This window comes from Kryptolebias marmoratus, linkage group LG24 (assembly GCF_001649575.2).
Source record: "Kryptolebias marmoratus isolate JLee-2015 linkage group LG24, ASM164957v2, whole genome shotgun sequence".
Classification (NCBI taxonomy): Eukaryota; Metazoa; Chordata; class Actinopteri; order Cyprinodontiformes; family Rivulidae; genus Kryptolebias; species Kryptolebias marmoratus.
The window spans coordinates 9,148,494-9,175,435 of record NC_051453.1 but is presented as its reverse complement, the minus strand read 5'-3'; the positions used below and the strand labels follow the sequence as shown (position 1 = coordinate 9,175,435).

The 26,942-nt window shown below is 37.3% G+C and overlaps 1 protein-coding gene across 2 annotated transcripts in view; it reads left to right on the top strand.

The window, feature by feature from the left end:
- The window catches only part of negr1 (neuronal growth regulator 1), a 134,525-nt gene that overhangs the window by 56,651 nt on the left and 50,932 nt on the right, over nt 1-26,942 (top strand). For both annotated transcript variants that reach the window (XM_017413509.3, XM_017413510.3), the window contains exons 3-4: nt 6,257-6,382; nt 20,381-20,512. In XM_017413509.3, the coding sequence (XP_017268998.1) occupies nt 6,257-6,382; nt 20,381-20,512 (258 nt within the window). The remainder of the gene's footprint in view (nt 1-6,256; nt 6,383-20,380; nt 20,513-26,942) is intronic.

The following is a 26,942-nucleotide window of genomic DNA, read 5'->3' as shown; positions in this document are numbered from 1 at the left end:
GCCATACTTTCCTTCACTGCTCTAATTGGAAAGTTTAATGGCAGTGGGTTTAGCCAGTAATGGGGGTCCTGCAATTTGGAGGCAAAAGTACTCCAGGAGAGGCCTGTCAGGATTTATAGAAGAGACCAATCGTGTGCATCCCACTCTGTAGCCGCTGAAGAAAATCCCTGCATGTTGATACTGCAGCTCTAAGCATTTTTGTAATTCAAGGTGGCGTCATTAGGGCTGTATTTATTCACTTGAGGCATCTTCCATGAAGGAGATGATGCCACCCAGATCAGCTGTGGCAGCTCACTTACTGAGCCTCCTGCAGGGCTGGAGAAGGGAAATTAGAGAGGAATATGCAAACATGACAATCAGACTATCATTAATGAATTAGCATGGAAAGGAGACAACAAGCTGTGTGTGTAGGTATTGTGGGAGGGGTTATGTCCTCTTAAAAGAGTGAGTCACAGCTCTGAACTAAATTGAACTAAAAGGAGAAGGTGTAAAAGAGAAGACAGACATCTCAGAAGCATTCCAATAAAAACTAAATAAGTCAGTAATGGACCCTGTGAGCTTACTGCTCACTAAAACCAAAGATTTATCTGCTGAGGATTCTAACAACATCCTAAGGGCTTTTTACAGCTTTTGGTAATTGTTTATAATCTGTATACAATTGCTTACTTTAATCAATTATCAGCAAAGACTTTCTAGACTCATTTATTTTTGCAAAGAATTTTAGACTACATCAAAATTCTGACATTAGTTTCTATATTTAGGGAATTAAATTGTTTAAGCTTGTTTGGTCAAAGGTATCTGTAAGTCTGTGAATATTAAATAAATATGTTGATCTGAAGCACACTAAAATTCTTTGGTGATGGTTGATTGAATCAAGGCATTTACTTTTACACTTTAAAGTGCAAGTCAGACATTTTCAGATGTTTGCAACTGCCAGATATACTGCCTGAAGTCCAGGATATTATTTTTAGATTAAAGAAAACATTGTCTCAAATGTAAATGCTTGTCTGCTTTCATTTTGTCCAGATAGACTTTTGTTTTAGACATACAACTTAAGTCAAAGATGTTGGAGATTCTTCATTAGTGTGAAAGAATGTAAAATGTATATTTTTACTTCATAATATTTCTTGTCTCTTCATCAGGCTGATGATGATAGACCTTAACCCCATTTTCTGACATTACCGGCCTTTATTGTTACCATCTGTTTTAGCTGTGTTGACACTAATTAATGTTTCATTATTATAAACAATTTTCAGCTAAATAAGCAATAACTTTAATGATTAAGAGGATCTTGAGTAAGCAGTTGTGCACATAAAGCTCAACAATAATGGGTAACTTTTGATTTTCTCAGTGGTCAATGTTGCATTTGGACTTATTGCTGTGTAAGTTTACCAAATAGCAACCCCAATACATCCTCAGTATTATGTTTCCTCTCTGTGGGCACTTTAGCAGCAAAGTTCATAATCTGTTTGTACTAATGTAGCTGCAAAACATCCACATATAAAACGCAATACTTTATTTAGGATATTTTTCTTTAAATGAGAAACACCAAACACTTGCAATATTTAATGTAAGTAAAGTCATGTTTTGTTTCTTAATTTACACAAAAAATAATAATTAAAAATACCCTAAAAGAGCAAAAGTTTACAACATGAACATTTATTAGCGTCAGGTAGCAGGTGTCCATTTCTAGAACTGAATTTTGAAGAAATGAAACAAAACACTTATGGTGATGGATTGATGGGTGCATAAGACATTCCCCAGTCATTCACATCACATCCCTTTTTCTACAGTATAAAAAAGGTTTTAAGAATACATTGTCTGAAGTTTGATTACCTATTTATTTTTTCATTTGAGTCTGTTTTCCTGACCCAGTTGTCCTGTAAAAAAAAAGACAGAAAGAAAAGTGCTACAAGCTTAAACTGAAAAACAGAGTCCTGTTCATCTAAACCTTTGAAAAGCGCTCAGTCCCTGCCAACGGGAGATAGGATCAGTAGATGGCCAACATTTTCAATTTTGTGCTATCAGACACTGAGGAGATGTGTCAACACCGGGGTCCTACAGCAAGTAAACACAGGACTCTGACAACCAATAACCTAGATTCAACATAACCTCCGGCCCTCTTCCACTGTAGGTCCTCCACGTTAATCTAATTTAGATCCAGATGTGTTGATCAAAAAAGACTCCTACACCCCGACACACAAAACAGCACAGAAAGCGCCAGTGCTGGGAATGTTTTCACTGACGTTCCGGTGTCAGTGTGGCTTATGTTGGTGAGGAGCCAATCATGAATCAGTTTGATTCTGAGGCTCCAGTTAGGAGATGCTTTTAATAATGCACCATGTTATATTTAGGTTTTTTTGTCAATTTTGGTACACAAATGTGGTTAGGTTATAGCAGACTGATTAGTTTTTAGTTGCTTGTTAGCATGAGCATTTCTGTCTTCTTCTCTTGTCCAAATATCTTGTGATTTAAGTGTAAAGGTTTGGCTCGAGGAATACACAAACAGCTGCAGGGACCTCAGTACAGCACTTTCCTACTATGGAAACAGGGGCATATGAATGCTTTATCCTGGATGCTGAATAAAGCTCCACCCAGAAGTGACAGGAAATGCCTTGCAGGGTAGCATTAGAAAGCAGGAATAGAATCAGCCACATGCAGCTAAGGTTAGTCAGATATAAAAGGACAGCTGGTGGAAGGACAGCTGGTTGGAGAAGGGTATGTTTAACTCGCTGTATCTTGTTTAACTCAGAGCCTCAACTAAAGCAATTACTCAAACAAGCCTACATGTCTCCTATACTATTATTATTATTATTATTATTATTGGTCTGAAGGTTTCTTGCACTGATAGACTACACTCCTCTTTATAGCCTGTGATAAATTTGCAGTCCTTGTCCCTGATTAGGCTTTTTCAAACTCTAAGAATTCTTGATTAACAAGAACAAAACACAAATATTCTAAAGCAAACAAAACTTAACAATAGATCAATAATAAATAATACTCACACGCATAAAATCAATGCAGTTGCAAACAGGTGACAAACACTTGTACACAGAGAAGAAATGTATTAACCAGTAATTGTTGTTCGAGTATTTAGAGGGTTTTTTTTGTTTGTTTAAGCAATCGTTTCATCTGAGAATAAAAAAAAAACCCAACAACTTTCAAATCTGTTAACTTTTGTATTGTTATTGGCAACCCATTTTAAACTTGAGAACATATTTGAAGAATAAAAACTGCAGTTTAACAGGCCCTTTTTTTTTCTTCCTGTGGGCTCTTTGCTAAATCCTGTTTTGTACCTCACAATAGAGTGAATTTGAGCAAATGATGAGGGATTTAGTGAAAGTGCAGAGTTCAATGACAAAGAAAACCACGTGACTGAAAAAATGTTGCTGCTACTAAAGAGGAACTTTGGAAAATGTTGAATCAACTTTTCCTTTGTTGTTATTCCTTTTTTTTTTTAGCAGGCATCAGGGCGGGATCAGAGAGTAGAATAGTTGGACCCAGATGACTGAGAATCCATTACTGTATAGCACAGTCCAGTGCAGAAAAGCTCCCTCAGAGATTCAAATCTAGCAGATTAAAATAGTGGCTCATAAGCCTGTATGAGTGTGCACCACCGTGCACATGCCCCTGCATGTGTGTTTAGTGAAATGTGTTTAAATGCCTTTGTGGGTGGCTGCATGTGTCTCTGTGTTTCCAGCAGCCTAAATACCGAAGCTTTTAACATCAAAGCTCCAAGAGGATTTAAGTGGCTTAAAACTTGCCAATTATGATTGTAAGTGATGTCCAGCAGGGACTGCTGATGAGCTGCCCTCTATAGAAAAAGATCACGTCTTTTTCTCATATACTTACTTTTTGGGCTTGTTTTAAAATTTGATATATGCAGCTTTTAACACACCTGAAACATTCCCTGGTTTTAGGTTTCAATCAGTTTCTGTTGAGTGAAATAAAAAGCTTTGGTTTAGTTGGTATGAGTAGCTTCTCGAGAGACAAGAGGGCCATTCAGACTAAGCAGGTGAATGGCTTAATTACTGCTCATGATCTGTTATAATGCATCTGCTCATAAGGTAAATGCAAATAAACCAAGTCCTCACATTTATTATTTTAGATGAGTTCAACTTGTCCTCGAAGCAGACACAAACTTGTAAGAGAAACAGGACTCCTGTGTCAAATTTACAAAGAGTTACAGTGTGGAGCTTAATGACCTTAAATTAAACATCAGACTGATGAAGAATTGCATTACATGTTATGAAACAAAGTTTTAAATTATCTTCCAGCCTTTGGTCATATTGACTTTTGAGACCAACACAAAATATGGTTTGAATAAAGACGGGCCAATGAACATGTTGTAAAGTCAAGTGGTTAAAGTTTTTTGTTGTTGTTGTTGTTTTTAATCTGGGTTACTAGTCAGAACAGAGCCTAAGTAAAAGTACCTTTTTTTACATTTAAGACAACTCAAACTCAAAATAATTCTAACTGCAGATTTTGCTTTCTTGTAGTTGTTGTTTTGGGGTTTGAGCAGAAAAGTAATGGGTCATAACTATCCATCCATCCATCCATTTTCTTTAACCACTTCTCCATTCCGGGTCGCTGGTGCCTATCCCCAGCAGTCACTGTGCGAGAGGCGGGGGACACCCTGGACAGGTCGCAAGTCCATCGCAGGGCCACATATAGACGAACGAGACAAACAACCATTCACACTGTCACTCACACCTAGGGACAATTTTAGAGTCATCAATTNATTAACCTAACATGCATGTTTTTGGTCTGTGGGAGGAAACCGGAGTACCCGGAGTAAACCCACGTGTTCACAGGGAGAACATGCAAACTCCACCCAGAAAGGCCTCAGGCCGGGAAGCGAACCTGCAACCTTCTTGCTGGGAGGCAACAGCTCTAACCACTATGCCACTGTGCCACCCAGGTCATAACTAATGAGAGCAAAATTAAAGTGTATAATGTTTAGCATAGCAACATAGGTGTTGCTGCTGATTGCAAATTGGCAAGGTGTAAAAATAATAAATATAGTTTGCTTAAACTGCTGGGAAAGTTTGAAGTTTATGTTCTTAGATTGACCCACCGTGAGAATTTCTCCCTTATTTTTCAAACTAAGATAGCTCTGACTTCTATCTGCTGTATGTAAGACACTGATCACCAATAAAATCACTTCATGATCCTCTTCAATAGCTATTTAACACATTACATGAGAAAGACATCTTTAAACTAGCTGAAGTCTTGTGGTTTATCTTTCTCTCTTACATAATAGCTGCTTTAGTTTGACAGATTTCCATTCTCTGGTATTAAAACTTATCTGAAATTTGGAAAACAGGGTCTGTGTTTAGGAGTATTGATCTCATTTAGACTGAGCCATTATGACTATTTAGAATAAAACTGTTTTGCTAATGAGGCAGTTTGTCTTTATCTCAAACATGGCTACCACATCACATTGTCACTGTGTGTTTATGCACATCTTTTACAATTTCTTCATCAATCCATAATTGATTCTAATGCAGAACAAGAGCTCAGTGAGTTGAGTTTTAAGGCAGGGAAGGCAGAGTCCCAACTCAACATTATGTATATTCTTATCTTTGATCTTAAGTTTATTTAATTAACTAAACTATCTGAATGCATTTTTCTCAGCAAACTAGTAAACTAGTGTTAATACAGGAGAATATAGTTAAATAGTTACTCTCTCAGCAAAAAAAGTTTTTTTGTGTTTTTTTTTTTTTGCTTTATCTCTGGTTAATTAAAGGCAACTTGCTTATGTTGTCTTTTAAAATGGAAATAGAACCCTTAGGTGTCCTGTTACAAAAATAATGGCCTAGTCTTTTATCTTTTCTTTTTTTTTTTCAAGGCACGTTTTATGCCTGTAGTCTTTGTAAGCTTGCTTAACCCATTATAGTTGTGCAGAGGCTCATGTAACCTGAAAATGTTACCAGAGAGGCTGATTACAAGTGATTGGCAAGGGGAAAATCAAGCCTTCCCCCTACAGTGAATATTTACCATGTTGCCATTGTCAGACTGAATCACAGTGTGAATATAGAGGACCCTGTTTGATTTTCACATACAGTAAAGAGAGGGAACATTTGAGCCCTGAATGTATTTATTGACTCAAACCTTAAACATGTTTCTTTTCTTACCATAAATATGTTCAGCAGAACTTCCTTCTGATGGAGTTTTATATACAGATAACATTAGTGCCTGAATTGAAAGTTGCAATTTAATAATTTCTGTTGCTATTTTTTACCTTGTTTTGCAGTTCCTCCTAAGATATATGACATTTCCTCTGACATCACGGTAAACGAGGGCAGCAATGTGTCGCTCATCTGCACAGGCAGTGGGAAACCTGAGCCAACCATTTCCTGGAGACACATAACCCCATTAGGTGAGTTCACTTCACCACTAACATACGGTAATGAATGGCTGGTGGGATAAATGGATGGATGGATAGATAGATGGCTTGATGGATGAACAGGGAGTGGAAATGAGGAAGCGTACACAGGATCAATCAAAGATTTTATAAAAAAGGGGAGCGTAATGCAGGTCATATTGCATAGAAATGAACGTAAAAGACAAAGGATTCAATAACAGATAGACGGAGTCATGATAGAATCATCGCAGTATCAATAAAAACACCTGAGGGGGTCTATTCATAAAAGCAGGTGTTTTTTTTTTTGTTGTTTACACTTTGTAACAGAGGATATGCTACCATATTCAATCTAAAAATTCCTTAAAAATTACTAAAAATTGTTACTTGCTTATGCCAATAAATCAAGCATTTTGATGAAGAGCTTAAAAAAAAAATCAACTTTCATCAGTTAGATGAAGGTTGAAATTATAATCCTACTTAGGAAGGTGTTACTCTATCTTCTGGTGTGCATTACAAATTATATCTGTATTGTATTATTATTATTATTATTATTATTATTATTATTATTATTGGACACAGACACGTAATTAAATTGTTAAACCCTGAATCTTTGCTTAGAAGACTCATCCCAAAGCATTTAACTGTTACTGCAAAGCCCCCACCCAGCCACTTCTAGGCCTCCCTCATTTTCATATTAATGGATTAGAGCATGCAGTGCTTATCTGATCGCTGTGAGGGTGACTGCATTTATCTTATGGCTGTCAAATCCCCTCTCTCTGGTGCGCTAGCCCTGATTACGTTAGGGGAGTTTTCAAAAAGATGATCAAAAGAGCCATCCTCGGAGTCTAAGTGGCAGTCACTCATTCTACTTTGAAGTGTCCACACTTTGAAGTGTGCCAGGGAAGGCAATGATATGCTGGTCAAATGAAAGGGCCCGCGACTCAGTGTAATCACAAAGTGTCTCCTAGCACATCAGACAAGAAGCTATTTGCCATGGGATCTTTGAGTCAGTTGAAGTAAGGGTGATTTGTCCAAAAGACGTAGTACAACTGCAAGGTTGTAATAGGCTAATTATCCATTGGTGGAATTCCATTAACTCTTGTGGATATACAGAATATTCCACCCTAACCAGTGTGCAGGCAATAATCAAAGCACAAAGAAATGCTTTTCTGTGGTTTTAATTGATCCATCAAATAGTAACAGGCCTTTAGTGAACTAAACTGAACTCTAAAACTAGGACTTTAATTTCTAATGGATACACAAGGTAATTACTATATTAATAAAGGGAATAACTTTCTGGGTATTTGCAGTCATAAATGCAGTTTTGTAAAGTTATTCATCAATCTCAGACAGATTAAAACCTCAGTTTTAAAAAGAAGGGTGTTGAAGCATGTAAAGACAGTCCTAGATACTGGATTAGTGTTGAAGCTTAACTTTTATGGTCAGCAAAGTTTGGTAAGTTTTTATCCATTGATAAACATGTCATATTGTTGTCTAAAAGAACAATTTTCTAGATACAGATTCTGTGATTATTTGTAACATTTAACCAGTGTATGAGTTCAAATGTTGTTGAACTATAGGCTGCATTGCTCTGTGGTGTGTATGAGTTGTGCTTTATGACAAGTATAAGATATTTCTCTTGTTTGCTTTTTTGTGCAGCTGTAAAATAGAGTAAAATAGAGAAAACGTACCCCTAAAAGTTAACACAAAATTTGGTTATATAGGTGCTCGCAAACTCTGTCCTGCTGCTCTTCTTGTTTACCAACACAACACGCTACACAAATCAAGATGTCCACATCTGGCAGAAGCAACAAAAAACAAAACACACACACACACAAATGGCACTGCCACGTTACATTTGGTGTGAACCGTTTGTGAGGCTGAGAACAGCAAGCAGAAAGTGTCAGAAGAAGATGTAGTGATGCACTTCATCCTCCTATTGCTACCAAAAGCCAACAGCAAGATGAGTTGAACTCCACTTTTATGTTTGAAAGAAAGGAAAAAAAATGGCCCTGATTTAAAAAGGTTTACAAAACATATAAGAGAACAATTTGTTCCACAGATACAGAAAGAAATTGAGAAACATGGAAGGGTTATGCTTGGTCACCTGTGCAAAGTCAACTCTGCATGGAAGCTTTGTTGTCTTTGGTTTGTGATTGTATGTGATTTTTACAGCTCATAATTTACTCAATGTGTTTCTTATACACAGTTGATTTGCTGGATTATATCCTCAGCACAAGAATTTGGTTTCACGTCATTTTGGTGGACATTTGTAGCTTTTCTTGGAATGAGGTTAAACAGACGCAATGCCTCTAAAGTGACAATGTCTTCCTTGTAGGTTTGATGTTTTTGGCCTTTTTCCTTTCAACAATCAACCATTTTAGAGTGGGGGGCAGGGATTTTTTTGCACCGTAGATAGCTCTGCTGCAGCAGTCAGTGAAGTTTGACAGAATGATAAATTGCCCTGACTGACTGTCAAGTTTCTTTTCCCACTCCGACTGTTTTGTGTTTGCATTTTTCACTCTCTCTCCATGCTGCCAACCAGCAAACTGCCAGCTAATAATAAACCTTGTGCATCCAGTGAAGTGTGGCCATAAACTGTTTATGGAGACAATAATTTGGCATAGTATCTGTGCATAAAAAGTGGAGGCTTGTTCTTCAATTACAGAGAGGCAAACTGGAGCGAGCACTTGGAAAGTGCAGATCTTTTTTGACATAGAAGAAGGAATGGTACAAGCATATGTCCAGACTTTAATGGCGTAAAGAAATATTGCTGCTGTGTGTAACAGCTTAATTGGACATGTAAATTTTGCACTTGACAGCAAAGTCCTCGAGAGTTTTAGAGGATTGGAGCTTGATAAGCGAGCTTATGACTGAAAAGCCTGTTAAAGTGTTCCTATAAGCTGGGGGAATCTGAATTTGCGAAGTGAACATTTTTTTTCTTCTTATCAACCACTGCTAGTGCCTTTAAGCAAGGATTTTGCTCCGGATTATGCAAGTGTTGTGTCTCGTTTTCCATTTTAAACAACAACCCAAAAAAAAAACTGTGTGATCTTTTTTTTTTTTTCCTGCACCTGTTTCTCTTGGTTTGAAATGCAAAAAACACACAAATTTACTCAGAAAATGGCATCAGACAAAATGCGTGTCAAATAAAACTTCTTTCACTGTTGCGTCAGCTCTCGACATTTCTGCTTACCTTCCTCCTTAAGCTCACTGTTCAGGGGGTGACGTGTCAGCCTTTCAGGGTGCCGCCAAGCTGTGTTCCCTCACTATTCTTTCATAGGTCATGGAAAGGGGGTGAAATAGCCTTTAACATGGTCTACTTCAATCTGGTTTGGTTTTGTGGATGATGGGGGGAAATTGCTTTGATAAGCTTTTTCCATTGAGATTTGAATTCATAGGATAGAAGTGTGACCTTTGAAAAGGCTGACTAGAATACTAGAGTACATGTTTGATTCTTTTTCTTCGTCTTCTTCTTAAAGAACTCAGCTGGGACACATTTTCTCTTTTCTGTTCAGGTTGCTATAAATTTATCAATACTATTTTGTTGCATTTTTTATTTCGGTTCAAGAGTCATTTCTTCTCCAAAAATATCACGAGGGAACAGGCAGCACCATCCCGACTGACACCTCACTGCAGCATAAGAGCTGTAGCTTCTTTACAACTGGATCCAACAGAACCTGTTACTGAACTGAGTGTTAACAACAAATGCAGCACAGTTCTGTAGCTTTGTGGATTTCTAAGGAAATATATGATAAATTATACACACTTGGCTTTATATTACCACTTCATACTTTCAGCTTTGCCTGCCATGTCACGTTGAATTTTGGCAGCCATTAAAAAGATAAGAAGCGAGTTTTTAGCTGTATTTTCACCAGGGATCTCTCATTTAGCACCAGGTTCAGCTATTCATGGCTTTCACTGAACTGATTTGCTTTTTTTTAGGGCTGACACTTGAGGATCGTTTTAATAGAATGGGGGTGAAAGGTAGTCATCAGAAAACTGATGGATCAAAGGAAGTGAAAGTTAAGAATTAGGAGTTTTTCATTTCAGCTATTAAAGTTTTGTGTAATACCTCAAAACATTGCAACTTAAAGAGATTTTTAATTGGCACATGCTTTGCCATGTAACATGATGAAATATAGGCTACTCTACCACTAAATTTTATGTTTATTGCTCCTCAGCAAAGTGGAAATATTGATTTTGCTCATGTCTTTGTGTGTTTGTCTGCAGCACTAGCAACATATTTTACAAACCTCTGAATAGATTTTATGAAAGTCTGAGAGGACAATCATTGGATGTACGTCTACAACTGATTTACTTTTGGAGTCAACCCCATTCAAGATGGCCATCACACCTTAGCAACCTAATTAAACACAAACATGGCTGTAACTTGGTCAATATTACAGATACTGAGCTAAAATCTGGTGTGGTAGTAGCTGGTCATCATTCTTGAGACATGCTCTGAGCACTGCACATTACACAGCATTATAATATAAGAACAATTGTTAAAAACAACACTGTTTGTCTGTTAGCAAATATTTCATAAACCACTTCATGGAAGTTATTGAAATTCTTAGAAAGTAATCAATTAATGTGCATTTACAGCTCATTAAAAATTTAAATTTTAACTTCATTTCTATCATCACAAAGTTTGCAGGATGATACAAAGGTTGAGCAAGTATGTACTACTGACCCTCTTAACTGCTGACTGTCACTGCCTGCATAGTAGGATCCCTTCTTCTAGTACATTTTTTCACAGAATCCAAAAAAACTCCCATTCTGCAAGGGTAACTTTTTGGAAGGAAGTGTTACTTGTGGTTGTGGATAGGGGGAAAAGTGTCACAAGGATTTCTTAAAGCAGACTAGCACCTAAAATGTGTTTTCTTGCTCACGATGTGTTTGGATAAATATATAAGCAGAGAAAGTAACAGTAAGGTTACTCCACCAGTTGCTGAGGTGAATGCACATCCAATCAGAGATGACTTACGGCTTTTAGCCGAGTCCTTCTCTCTGAATTTTAGCAACCTTAGATTTACAGCCAGGGAGCAGGGTAGGGTTTATGGATCAAGGCAGACTAACAGCCTGTTTGTCAAACAGGCCCTCCACACAGTGTGATCTTACCCCTACATCTGGCCCACACCTTGAGTTGGGGCCAGAAGGCAACAGTGTACAATGTAGCAGCGTGGGCTGTTCTCCATTTTCAAGAGTTAAAAGGATAAATTGATGTAGAAAATGCTGCTCTATGCTATAATGGAATTTCAGCAAAGCCTGCCCTATCTATATACTGCAGCCCTGAAGGAAGTGTACCCTCAGCTCCCCTACACAATGTGGGAAATTGCTTACTGCAACAGCACTTAGCCAGTCATTGGCAGTGAATACAGAATTAACCTTGCTATGATTTCTTTAATTTGCTAGGAGTGACATCGCCCTAAGGTGAGAAGGGTCTCTGTCAGTTTCTCAGATATCTTTAAGCTCACACTCAGACTGTATTTTCTTACACCCACATTATTTTTTTCTCAACACATTATGTTACGTGCATTCTGTTTACTGTAATGTCAAGGTTGAGAATGCAATACAAAATGATCTTCAAACTACATTTCAAGAATGGGATTCTCATTTAATGGCTTTTATGACCTTTGCAAAGCCCCCATCCTGCTGTAATCAATAGGAACACAATTTAAATCAGGCACAGCATGATGCAACCAGATCCTGCACAGAAATCATGTACTGTTTTTTTATGTATTAGGAAGAACCAAATTTTGTTTCTTTTCTTTTAAAATAAAATTGATCATTTTGTTACAAAAATCTTTTTATGAATTTATTCAAATCCAAAACCACATCAGTTAAAGAAGTTCAACAATAAGATAAATGCAGTTTGAAACCTGCAACACTGCAGGCAGCTGATGATTTTGTTCATAAATAAGCTGAATCTGATCAATAGTAAAACATATATTTGGTTTTTGATAATGTCAGCATTTAAACATGTAAATCATATCAAACTCAAAAGCAAAATCAGCTAGTTTTCATTTGAAGACTCAAGTTTCTCATCCCAACAAGTCAACAGTTTACACATCTTTAAATAAATACTGTATTTTATATTCAGCCCTATGGCGATCCAAGTCTAAATACACACTTTATGCTGATCTGTGTCTCTTAACTTTTCACTCATTTTATTCAATCACAGTTTATTGCAATGTCATCAACTAATCATCACTCAATCGCAGAGTGCATATAAAACATGCTTTGGTGCAAAAAACTTTTTTTTTCACTAAAATCAGCAACTCATCAGAGTAAGTTACCCATTTGTCCAACATTTACTGGTCATTTGAGAGGTTGTGAAGACAACAGTCTGAGCAAAGATCTTTAAACCTCTTTCTTCACAGCTACCTTTTCAAGACCTTTTGGGGTTTCCCCAAGCCAGCTGCAAAATGTACTATTTTCAGCCAGCCCTGGATCTGACCCAAATCCTCCTTATGGTGAGACATGTCCAAAATGGCTCCCTCAAATGATCTATGAAAGGTATCCTTACCAAATGTTTTAACTTCAATCAGCGTGGAGCAGCAGCAATTTTACTCTGAGGCCCTCCTGCCTCCAGATACTTGAGCTTGTCACCCTAATCTTAAGGGTGAGCTCAGTCACCCCTCACGTAAAGCTCATTTCAGCTGCTTGTACTCACAATCTTATTCTTTCAGCCACTATTCATTGCTCATGACTGACAACAGAGATTGACTGTTAAATTAAAACTTTTTTTTTTTCTAAACTTACTATGTATGACTCAAACTGGTACAGGAACCACAACACTGTCAGTCTCCAGGTCCCTTGTTTCTTCACATGTAACAAAAGGCAGTCTTGGTAAAGGTTAGGAAGACTAGTTGGGTAAACTCCCATGCACTCTAAAGCATCTTTGTGAGGGTGAATAGCTGGTTACGTGTTTCATGACCAGGATAAAACAGCTTGCTCCTTCTGATTTTGAGTTTTAGTTGTCTACTGGACCAGAACAGGCTTTCCCTTGGAGGCTGAAAATATAATCCACTATATTTGAATCACATTCCCTGGTCACCACTTAGCCCAACAACATTCAGGGCCTTAAGGAACTTAGGGTGAATCTTATCCACCCGTGGGCCTCTGTCGCCATGGGGTTAACTACCCCTGTGACCTCAGCTCCAGTAATAGGCAAATCCCTCCTCAAACTCCTCATCTTCTGCTGTCCTTCCAAAGAATCTTTCAGACAAGTCACTGCTGGACTATATCCTTAGCTGAGGTCAGCAACCTTGCATCCTCACTGTAAACAGTGTTGGTGAAACACCCCATCCCCCATCCCAAGTCTCTGACGATTTGCCAAGATCTTTTTGAGACTGACTGAAAGTCCTTGAGTAAGCTAAATTTCTCCAATTATCCCTTCAGTTGCTGAGTAGAAAGACAGGCCCACCCTGTACCTGCCTGCAATTCATTTTCTACTTACTGCACTCTGATTGACTGGAGTATGCTTGACATTAGTGGCAAAATTTGATGCCTGTAGCTAAATATGTGTTGTTGATTTTTTTTTTTTTGTTCACTTCTACACTCATACAGTGTACTTTCATTGTTATTGCTAATATTTGCCTCTTCAAACTGACTGGACAGCCTATTCTCTGAACTCTTTTTATCGCAGATTTAGTGTGTTTTTGAAAAAAATATTTTCAAACACTCTTTAAACAGTTCTAAGAAAGAAACATGTCAGTATTCGTCTCAGAATAGGAAAACAATTGTATGATTCTGGGTGACATGCTTTCAGCAAATATGTTTCTAAACAACAATGTACGCGACAGAAGCTTCAACACAATAAACACAATTTCTGAATGAATGGCATTTAGTTATTTGTTGAACTTTTCTTGTTGTTTCCAGTGGCAGTCCCCAGGCCTGCACAAGTGTGGAAATACTAATGCCACATAGCTTAAAAGTACTGAGGCATTATTAATTTCATTGATTGCATCTCTGCTTCTCTTACCATGCCCAGGCAAACTGTCTTCCATGTTAATTAAGCCAGAGTTAAGCTGCTTTTCTGTTTCAACAGGATTTATACTTAAATGTAGCCTGACATTAGGTCTTATTCCTCCTGTAAACAACTCCCATTTGTGCTCTTTCCTTTAGTTTTCACCACGTCTTTTTCTCTACTCTGAGTCTTCACTCTTCAGTGAACACGCTCTGTGCTCATTTTCAGACAAGTTAGCCAGAAGCACCTGGAAAATAAAAAAAAAGGAAAACAAAACAAAACAAAACAAAAAAACTAATCAAGCAGAGATGCTGTTTTGTATCATGTGGCCAATCAAGCACAGATTATCCATTTTGCACCCATTTTCTTCTTGTGAAAGCTACACTTGTTAGAAACATTGGATAACAAGCTGAAAACCTTCTGGTTCCTGAGATTTAGTCAGTATTCTGATTCATTACGCAGCACTACACATTCTTTAAGTAGTAAAATCTGAGCTTCAGCCAAGCAATATATAATAACCTTATCAATCTAAATATAAAAAATCATAAAAAATCTGAACATTTGAAAGACATTAAGCTCACTTGTGCAGGCACAGACAGAACAATGTGGTCAAAACGATGTTTTCACAATAAATCTGCTACCCTTAAATCAGTGCTGTTCAAAAAATACCAAGATATTATATGTAAAAAACATTTAGACAAATCTTCCAAGCATAAACTTAGCTCTTTATGAGTAAATGTGTACAGAAAATTCATAGAGGTGCTAGTTTATGGATAAACATTTCTTGTTTAGTTATATTTTTATCTGGAGTAATCCTTGTCTTTTTTTTTGTTGTTGTTGTTTTTGTTTTAATTTGAAAAAAAAAAGCCTAAAATCTTTAAAAAAAAATTTTAATCAAATTACTAAAGAAAAGTCAAAATGTTATGCTTCTCGTTTCTCTGTGTAAATATGATGAAGACGGTCTGTTCCTGCAGTTCTTTGAGAAAAAAAAGTTTCCGAAATAAAAAAAGGTCAGAATAAAAATTAGCGTGCGGTGACAAATCAAAAAGCATTTCAGGGGGAACGATCAGTACTGCTAAATAATTTCAAACGTTGTAGTAATTTAGAAACGCAGAAGTAACCCCCTCATTTAAATAATTACCAGTCCTCCAAGCTGAGCTTAAATTATCTGGGTGTTGCAAACAAGCATACTGGTTGATAATCAGGAGCGGTTAATTTGTCAACAAAGCAGGTGCAGCTGAAAGACATACTGTACATAACATAAACGTGCTTACTGCTACAATTTTGATTAAAAAGTTTGATTAAAATCTGCCTACTTCATAAAAACAGAGTTTTACTTTCAGATAAGTTTAAAGCTCAATGTTTCAGCCTAATGACAAATTTATTTATTGTTTATTCACTGGTTCCTCCTCATGAGGGCTCTTCCAAGCACACCTCATAGTTCATGACTCATTTTCACACATATAAGTTGCATTTTTAAAAATCTATTCATTTAAGCAATGATTACTTTATATGAAAATCAATTCCTCCCCCCATGTACATGAATGATACATTGGTTCCCTGAGTGTGAAAATACGTTCTAGTGGCTGCCAATGAAAACCAGAGCAATTGATTCAGCCATTTGGCAAATGGTATTGGAAGCAACAAGAATACTTGGCCTCATGGGTCAGCGCTTTTGATTTTATTGCCCTAGTAAAAGACACAAGTGCACACAGCGGATTTCTACATGCTGTGTATCATGATTTCCCGCTGCAGTAAAATACACTGGAGGAGCGCACCAAGGGCAATGTTTAGGTCAACCATGTAGCCTATTTATTTTACGCAGTTATGTAGTGTGTCCACTTGTAAAAGTTTGAATTTTCTGTACAGCACATATTTAGACAAATCAGTGCAGATGTCAAAGTACCTGCAGACACAATAAAAATACAAAAGCAATGAATACAGTGTTAAAGATCAGCTCCTAGCAGGCAGAGTATACTGTGTTTATCAAGCCATGAGAATCCACAGTCTCATAATAGGAATACTTCTTATATTAGGGAATTTATTTAAATTAATACCAGTTTATTTTTTTATTTTTTTTACATTTAAACATTCTACTCTTTTCTTATGAGCTTGTTTCCACATGCGGTGTGAAATACTTGGATAATACAGCAATCACCTGTTACATTTTTAGCCAAACCAGTTAGTTTACCTCAATCACAGCTTTTATTTTTTTGTTCATCTCTGAAATGGATCTGTTAAACACCAGAAATAATTTTGGCAGCTTACTGGAAATTTAATTGGACTATTTCATTTCAATACTTCCTCACTGGACATGCAAGTAGCAGTTTTAACTAACGGTACATACTGCAGAACCTACATTTTAATCAAGTAAAGTAAAGTAAAAAAAAAAAGAAGGCAACATGGGAGTTACTGTCCAACCCAAGGACATATCAGGACGTTTGCTGAGAACATCGGGAGTTGGACCATCAGCTTTCTGTTGGAAGCTGCTGTCTTAACAAGAGACCTACTTGCTCAGTGAAACAGATAACATCCAATCTTTTTGCATTTGTCACACTAACTTTAATTCCAGATACATTACTTTGGCTGTACCTGATGCCTTCTCTTTTTTAAAGACCAGAACTACTTTTGACAAAAGCATGCTCTATCCTTCCTTTTTTCTGCTTTTCTTTTGTTACTAATTGAAATAATATATGTAATTCAACATCTTGCTGTATGTTGTACAGAAGGTTGCACAATACAAAAAAAAGGTGCTTCAACATTGTTTGCACAGTTTCCTGGTATTTCTCAGATCACACTGGCACCGTAACATTTGCTCTGTTGACTCATTTGACTGCACCTCTCCTCCCACATCAGTAGGATTAAGTAAAGAAAAATCCTTCTGAAAATGCTTTTTTTCGTTGTGCAAAACCCAGCTGTGTAGTGTTGACAACCACAAAAAAAAAGCCATCTGTGTTACCGTCCCATTCCTGTGCTTTCTAGGCATGTGAACTGTTTTTCAGAACCATCTAATGCTTGTTTAGAGATCAGATTCTCAGACACTTTCTGCCTCTTGCTGCAGTTTTTGTTGCCACCATTATCACTGCCTCAACAGAAGAAGCTCATTATCAACAAGACCCGGTCTCAGGTTTTTATTTATTTTTTTTTTGTTTCTTTTTTTTGAGTGTGTGTGACCCAGTAGATAAAAAGCCACCAAGGTTGCAGTGGTATTATGAGAATTCAGCTCACATGCAGGGGGCATTTGTTGCTCAGAGTGAAAGAATGCCTTTTCTTGAATCGCTTTTCAGATTTAGGCTCCTCTTCTTCTTTATATGTGATATTGCTGAGTCAGTGCCAGTGTCTCTGTGGCTTTCTGAACAGTACGTTGAGCTCAGTTTTGTTTATGTCAGTTCTTTCTTTGAACTCCAAGTTTTTCAAATCTGTCTCTATCTTCTATCCAAAACCAGCTTAAACGCTAAAAAGCTATTTATGTATGTAAACATTTATTTAGTTTTATTTAAAACATAGACAAAGACAATTCAAAACAAAATGAGGAAAATGACAAAAGGCACAGACTTTCTATTTTAGAAAGAATTGACATGATAACACTGAACCTAAGAAATAACCAAATCATAATGATGAAAGTAGCATTCCTGAAAGAAATGCCCACCACCTGGCATGTCAACGAATTGAACAACAACATTGTGTGATCTGTTAGCACTTGGAGCATGTTTTGGGAATGATTTTCGGCTACTACAACACAAAACTTCAGCTCTATTTCTGTACATTTGACCAAGTCAGACATTTTTGTGTTGGTTGAGTAGCTGTGCCGACCATCTTGAATTGGGTTGACTCCAAAAGTTAAAGGGTTGTAAATGTACAACCAATGATTCCTTTCTTTCTGAGATTTTTTTTTAAAGTATGTTTTGCTAACAGACAAACAGGGTTGACTCTAACAATTTATGCCAAAGTTTTGAGCAAATACGTAGCATATTGTGTTGGGGAGGCCTCTCATATACTACCAAACCAATGTTTAGGTCAATGTATGCAAAAATTACAAAAATGTAGCCATTTTTTGTGTTTGTTACAGTCAGTTAGATATGACAGTCATCTTGAATTTGTTGGCTTCAAACCTGAATCAGTTGTAATTGTGCATCCAATGAATGGTTTCTGAGAGTTTCGATAAAATATGTCTTCTGGTTGATGAGATATTTTGCTAACAGACAGACGAATGCACACATACATGTACAGGCAAAGACAAGATCACCTACTGCTGTGAAATTCAGGTGATCATTAGATATTTAGATAATTAGAACTGTACAATTTATTGATTTTCTTTTTTCATCACAGTAATAATATTTGCATGAAGACACTTATTGAATGTCCTCACATGGTTTAGATGACAGTAGTTAAGATGCTGAAACACTTAAAATGTGTTGTGAGCATAGTGGTAAAAGAAGAGTATATATTATTGCAATATTCAACAACAATATTGCAATCTCATGTATTGTTGTGTTTGTTTGTTTTTGTTGGGTTTTTTTATCTTGTTCAGGCTATACATCAATGATGAAAAGTGAAAAAAGTGATTTAATAATAGGCTTCAGAAGCATCACTGACTTGAAAATGAATGTTGGTCTGAGGAAAACCCATCTTACGTGTTGTGACTAAATTGTCTAAAGTAAATAAATAAATAAAAATTCCTGTCAGATATTTTATAAGGCACGCTGAAACGAACTACTTACAAATAAGTTCAGGTGTTTTATTAGCTGCCATGAAGTAACAGCTCCAATCAGTCAACAGTGAATCATTTTATCTGGTGTCACTGTGGTTATTTTAGACTAAATATAGCTGTACCTAATAGCTATTGTTACTGTGCATTAAGTGATTTATCATTGTCTGTTCATTGTTAGTAAAATTGTGAAAGATGTACATAATTTCTCACTGCTTAGGGTGATGGGGTTTATTTATGATCGGCAGTGTAAGATATTCAGCTTACAGTCAAGACAAAGGAAGGTGTCACATCCTCACATTGAGAAGCTGAGACTATGGATCACTTGACAAATGACCTGCTTGATTAATTGACTTCAGAAATAGTAGCCAATTAACTTTCTATCCATCAATAAATCAACTTATTCATGGCATCTCGACTGTTAATAACTAGCATACGCTCAACGCTGATAAAGGTAAACTTCATTTGCATTCTTTTGTTCTGGGTAAAACTGTGTCACAGCTGCTGTTTGGTTTCCAGCTTCCGTTGCTCCGGCTTTGAACTAGCAAATGTACATAGCATCTCTGTCGCCATTTGGGTGCATGTTTAAATGGGTGAAGGAAAAACCTATTGAATTGTGCTTTGTAGAAGCTGAGGTTAAAACGCGCCACACAAGCATAAGCCGTTCCAATTCTCCTCTCTTGCGTGTTTATCTCTCATGATTCGAACCGAATTATCCTGCACACCACTGTGCATCTCAGTGTTTTCTCATTTAAATCCTAATAGCAATGAATGTGCAATGTGAGCTTGAGTCTATCAGCCGTAACAATGTTAGTATATTTTAATTTTCTGTTAATTAGAACATTGAGTGCGCATGTTTGTGTGGCTCTGCAGTTTTTAAATGCACCATCCTCCAGATGGTATACTAGTCTTAATGCTTTGCTGCTCCTGTCTTTGACACCGCCAGCTAAAGCACTGAATTGTGCACCGAGCCATCAAATCTGTCTGCTTTTCAGGAGGTAGCTCCAACTGCCTGTTCTGAAAGGAACAAATGATGAGTGGATGAGTGGGAATGCACTATTATTTCCTGCCGCCATATCAATAAAAATAGATCAATGTACTGCTGATGCACTGCTATTTTAGAATGCAGCGAAGGTAATCAGGAGCTCAATATGATGTCTAATTGCGATGCATCTTCTACTCAGACTTAAAGCTATTTATCATAAATGAGAGTTTTCCACTCACTAACTATGGACTACAGAAAGCCTTGAGATATAGATTGTTTGTTTGGTGTGTTTGTTTTCTGAGTAGACACGTTGTAAGTACTTTGCTTCCATTTCTCTATTTCCAGCCAGGAAGTATGACAGCGGCGAATATCTTAACATCACCAGCATCACAAGGGATCAGGCTGGAGAATACGAATGCAGCGCTTTAAATGACATCGCCTCTCCTGACACCAAAACAGTAAAAGTCACAGTCAACTGTAAGTATATCTCTCTCTCTTCTTCTTCTTTTTTTGGCACCCTGGCCTTGCAGACACATGGAAAGCGCAGGGGCAGCTTGAGCTGACACCTTTGTCATATTCTTGCAGGTGCACTTCAAAAAAAAAAAAAAAAAAAAAAAGTACACCTTCTAGAAGTTTGAAAAAGTGAAAAGACAGAAGTGGAAGTTTCTTAATGTTTAATGTGAGAATTTCCTTTTTGTCTGTGCATGTAGGTGATTAATTCACGGAAAAGCAAAGTCTGACTGTTCTAAGCACTATTCCATTATGCAGGTAATGAGTCTTTCAAAAGTGTGAGGAGACAGTAATGAGGAGCCAGGGCATTAATGAATGATACTGGGCTTTAGCTGTCGTGGTCTCATGGAATTCACCACCAGTAAGAAGGAGCAGGAAAAGGGGGATTTCACAATTATGGCCAAGCCTTCTCTCTTTAAAAGTGCTCCTTTAACCCGCTGTTATTTCTGTAAGTTTCTGCGTGGAATCCCTGCGCTCAGTCTCTGTTTTGACATATCAGACAGTCGGTTGCTGAGCTGTGAGGGGAGGGGCGGGAGTGAAAGAAAAAAAAAAGAAGCAGAGCCACTGATTTATAGTCTGAAAATCTAATGAAGCAAGTTTTGCAATTTAACTTTTAAGAACTTGGATTATTTCATTTCATACTCAGTTTTGACTTCTTCTTTTTTTCATTTTACAGATTTGTGTCCAGTGATTCATTTACTGTATTTCCACCTGACTGTGTAGAGACAGTGCTCGTTTTGGCCCTTTTTATAATGCCAAGTCTTGTGGCCATTATTTCTGTGTAATGTCTGGCTCTAATGAGCTGGACATGAGTGGAGTTTTAGAGACCAGTTATTTATAGCTCTATTGAGACATGAGTTCAAGGATGAAAGTGCTTTGACAACAGGCTACGTCTTTATGTTACAGAACAAAGGAGATATTCTTGGTGGCTGATAAGGCATGTCCCATTCAGATGGTGCATTTTAAAGCAAGGCAACAAGGGGTTTTCAGTGTAATTTTCAAACTAAGAGAACTGATTGACATTACATTCCTTTTCTATTAGACAAAGTCACCACAACTTGAGCAGCAAAGTGGGAGTGCGCTGTCGCTGGTCAAGTCTTGAGGCTGTGTTTGCCTGCTGGCCTGAGTTTTCTGAGCCTTACAAAGCTGCAGAGCTGTCTCCATTATTTGTTCTTTGTTATTGATCTGTCCCCCAAAGGAGAAAAAATAAAGATGTCCTTTGGTGACTGCTTTAATGCTATTTTATAAATTGGGTTCTAAAAACACTTTGTTTTTCTATATATTGTTTCTCTTTTCTAACGTCTCTTTTATAACTCGGCTTCAGTGCAACCCATCACGCTATCTTCTTAGAAAGGCAATATATTGTATGTAAAAGCAAACCAGTGTTTGTTTGTTTTTTTAACAGCAGCAGTCAATTGTCAAGCGATTGTGGTGGAATGGACCCAAATGCAGGTGACTTGCAGTTTTTCTAAAATGAAGCCTTATATTGGAATAAACCCAAAACACTAAATTCTAAAAAACTGACAATATGCCATCTTCTCCCACCCCCAGTCCAATTTTACAAACAGAAACATCTATCCTTAAACCAGGTAGGTGGTGGACCTTACTTTGGCTTTTGTTTTGCTTAGTGCCCCATCCAAAAACAGAAAAAGTAAGTTCTGGTTGTTGGGCTGGAGGCTGCACAGGTAGATGTGACGTAAATGGTTAAATGAATGTGAGAATTAGTCAGATATAACTCTCAAAACTGGTAAGAATTTAATATCCCAAACCTTTTGACATTGATGTGTTTTTAAAATGATCCATAGGCTTTTAAAACGCCTTTTTTTCAGCTTGAAGAGTCTTCACAATCCCTGAAAAGCCATGTTGTCCTTTGGTTCATCTGGAATGATTATCACTAAATATAGATATATTGTTCATAGTTTAGTGAGCTATAGGTAAGAAATATCTCCAGCCATGATTTCTCCTATGCAGCAGTTCTGAGAAATGTATGTGGTATTTCATTTCAGAACTTATTTTTAGCCTAGTTTTATATCCATGCATTAGTCATCTATGACTCCATTTGTTTATTGTGATAAATATTTCATAATTTTTATATGCTGTTTGAGCTATGGCCAGCCTTGAGTCGAAGAGCAAGACTTTTCTTGCTTTACGAGCACCTCACTCATGAACGGTCCCGTGTTTTATTGCAGCTGTTTAGCATTCAAAGTGCTGTGCAACCATTAAACCTGAATAAACAAAACATTTAGCTGACATTAAAGAAGAGCAGCTTTGGTATTTGCTTGCTTTAAATGGAAGCGAAAGGTAGCTCAGTGGTGTGTGCAGCTCAGTCAGTGTGTCAGTTTTCAAAGCCATTTTTTAATGTACAGCCCTGTTTTTATTTTTCATCATTTACCTAATCTCTCCAACTGCACAGTAACTAGTGACTCGTGTGCTCATTTCCAAAGAGAAGGGACTTGAATCAATAAAGTTGTCCACTGGAGCGACAGAGCGGGCAGAGCTTGAGCCAGCTGGTGGCCTCTCTTCACTGCCTCCTCTCCATCCTGATGAATTTCTCCCTCTGTGAAGTAAAAAGAGACACGTTTGGATCACATCCTAATCTATTGTACATCATTCATGCTCTGCCGTCACACTTCGGGCTGTATTCATGAGGCAAAACACTGGTGTCTTGAAGAAAGCCAAGTTTACCAAGTTCTGAAACATGAAGATGTTGTCTTTCATTGAAGGTCAAACAAGAGGGGGATGATTACACAGCAAGAGGCGAGAAAATTATTTTACAGAAACCACAGAGATCTGGTTGGCTCATAGAATTAGGCTCTTAGCTTTTTAAACTTTCTTTGGGAATTGTAAAGGAGTCAACTCTCTTCCTCTTTAACAATGTGCCCTTTAAAAGATTGTAAGGTAGATAAGCCTATTAAGTTTCCACACAGTCTAAAAGCTCAATGTGAACAGATTTTCTTTTTACGTATCATGGCTTCAATATTTTATTTACTTAGATGATGTAAAAAAAACATTATTGTGTGCGCAGACCCCAGTTATTACATTATCATTGATCTGTTGTTTTTCTTGCTAATAGCAGTTCAATAAAATTAAGTCATAAAGATTAATTTGTTGTGCCTGCACTATTTCTCTTTTATCACTCTATTAAGACAGCAGAGGACTGAGCAGCTCTGACATTTCATGGGTTAATGGTTTAATTAAATATGGACAAGTTCGTTCAAAACAATGTTGCTTTTTTAAATTAAGAGTACAGTTGACCTCTGGGCTAATTGCAGATTAAGGCCACTAATTAAACTAAGTAAACCAAACTATTGGAAACAAAATGAAGCTCTACCATATTTGCAGTTTTAATAACACCGGACCTACTGAGCCAGACGTCTGGCTTGCTGTGATCTGGTGAGTTAGACTCAGAAGGTTTGAGGTAGTGTCACTGTGCAACGTGTTAAGTCCAGTACTTGTTACCTCAGCTTGAATTTCTCTAAAGCTCGAAAGACTACTTTGATTAAATTACTGGCCGAGTGGGCTTCTTGCCTTTATACTTCCAGTGATAAATGAATGCAAACCGAATACTTTTATCAGCTAAACCTGAATGATGGCAGTCATCCAGAAGGTCATACTAGAATCAGATTGGCTGAGGGGCCCCTGCTTGGCAAACGGATATTTCAGCTGTGATTTTACCCGATAAAATTTGATCCCCGACCTACTTTTTAAATTTACATATTCATCTTCACTGCAGGTGGGTACTGTTATTGGCTGAAATTCTTGCCACACAGTGAGACTCAAAAGCATAAATATCACATTGAGGTGGCTAAGTTGAAGGGATGAATAAGAAGAAAACCACTGTGGAACGCCTCCACCTGAGATGAAAAGCCAATGTTTCATTAATTATTGAGGCCAGCTAGTTTACAGAATGAAGGTGTTTAACACTAACGGAGCAGATAAAACAATTACAGCAATCTGTTCCTGTTTCAAGACAAGAAATCAAAGGTGTCTGACACTGCTTTACAAGATCTTCCCCTGCAAACAGATTTGTCTGCTATTCAACAACACCATGCTGCAAGATGAGCATTAACAGTTCTGTTATCCATTTTATATCCTTCTTGTTTTTTGTTTCAGTTGGAAACTACACTAAATGTTCGGGTTGTCTTTATATGTATTCATAAAGCTAGTTAGTTACTATTTTGGAAATAAAAGAGTACAGATTTGTTGTATTTGTGTTAACTTCAGAGATATTGAAGTTACTGATATTGGATGGAAGATCCATAGCTTTTTTAAAGGATAAGGGTCACAAGTCCTACATGTGGACCTAAAAGCACAAGTTTCTGTAGTTTCATGAATATATCTCTGTATATGCACAAAGGCAGAAATCTGATTTTGCATTCTTTTTCAAAGATATATAAATCGGTGCATGTATGAATCTCAGTCATTGTAAACTTTGTGGTTAACTCTGCTTCTTCCTTTTCTCCTGAAGGATTTTTCTTCTTCAAAGTTGGTTCTAAAATATTAACCCTTAAAGCATGAAATTATCATATGACAGTACTCAGCCTGTAGCATACATCAAACCAAGCTCAAACACACACACACACACACAGAGATGCAGTTTGGCCACCAGCTTTTTTAGAAACAAGCTCAACATAAACAAGGAACTTGCTCCATAAAATTGTCTGTTTTGTTTTTTTGTTAAATTCTCTCTCTTTGTTTCCCATTATCTTTCCATTTCGGTCCACTTCACTAAATCAAGCTTAAATTGCTCTAAGAATGCGTGTACCCATGCTCTGAACTGAAGAATTTATGAGGCACTCATTTTCCCTGCACATTCTTATAATACGTGTAGAAAACCTGTGCATGTGCATTTATGCATTGTTTCTTATTTTGTTCCCTGGAGTTTTGATATGGTTCTTCTGAAACAAAGTCTGCTTTTTAAAGGCTGTTTTATATGCTCTGTTTTTATTCATAATGTGTTGTGATACTTTCCTTTTTGAATTAAGGTTAGAGGTTTGAAATAGCTCAGAATCCCTCTCACTTCAGCCATCTTTACTTCATGGTATGATTTCACTTGGTTTGTGGAGTGAAACTGTGCCCTGCTTCCTTCAGAGATTGCCAGCCATTTGTACGCCTCCTGCCTCCTCCAGCACCCTGCAGCTGTGAATTCTGTTCACACATTCACCATGGTTGTGTTTACAACCCCGCCCTCCCCACACTTTTTTTTTTGTCTTACAATAATTGGCCAAGGAACCTATAAACATTTTAAATAATTATGAGCATGCATATTTGATGTTGTGTAATAACCTACATCTATACTATTAAAAGATATTTGAAACATAATTGATTTCCATGGTGAATAATTGTCATTCTTAGCATTGCCTTGTGTTTTGTTTACTTCCACCCTGCCTTTCAGTCTAATACCCCGATCATCTGGGCTGTTTGTAATTCAGGCCCTGTCCTTGTAGATCCACCCCAACATGCTCCTCTGACTTGGCTGGCAGAGTTGTTCTGGGGAGTCACGACCATCTTCGATAAATAATCAGCTTAACCTGTTTGCTTGACATGACCATCCAATATTATAGTGTCAAGTAATGATGACAAAGTAAACAACTATTAGCAAAGAGTGGGTGTATTTGCACAGTCAGTCATTACAAACTATAATAGCAGCATAGCTCTTCATTCACAATTGAGAAAATATAATTCCCCACATTGAGTGTCTGTGTGTGTGTGTGTGTTTGTGTGCGGTCATTGTAGCAGTGGGTTACAAGGTTTGATCAAACACAGAGGAAACATTCATTCCGCAGCTCAATAAAACCGAGTATTGCTTTTGTTGCGAAATAAGGCACAGAGTCTCACTTGAGCATTTCTTGACAGTTTGCGGTATCCATTGGAATACTCCGGCTTACAATTCAAAAGAGAAGGCTTCCTCGAATTGGATTCTGATCCAATCCTAAGTAGAGTTAAAGCCAGTGCCCTCGAGCTGTTTGGATGTAAATCCATCTCTCTACATCTCTCCAAAGCTCTCGTCTTGATTGCTATTTGGATTCCTTGCTACACGAGGGGCATGAATAAATGAGCAGAATCTTGATCTCCTGCAGAATAAATGTTCTGGCTAGTACCACTTCAGAATACATCGGCTCACAGCAACTTCTGTTTTTTTTGTTTTTTTTTTGCTTGATCTGCAATTTTATTGACTGATCTCAAAGCTTCTAGTGTTGACAAAAGGCAAAATGTGTTAAATAACACAAGCTTGCATGAAACTATCTAAGGCAGGTTAGTGTGGAGATGACTTTCTGACCCCTCCTGTAGAACTAGATTGATGATATTTCCATTTGTCTCAACTGTACGGTTGTATTCAAAACACCCAATAGGTTTACGTGTATTTATGAAGATTGCTGGTAATTTGTCAACCTTG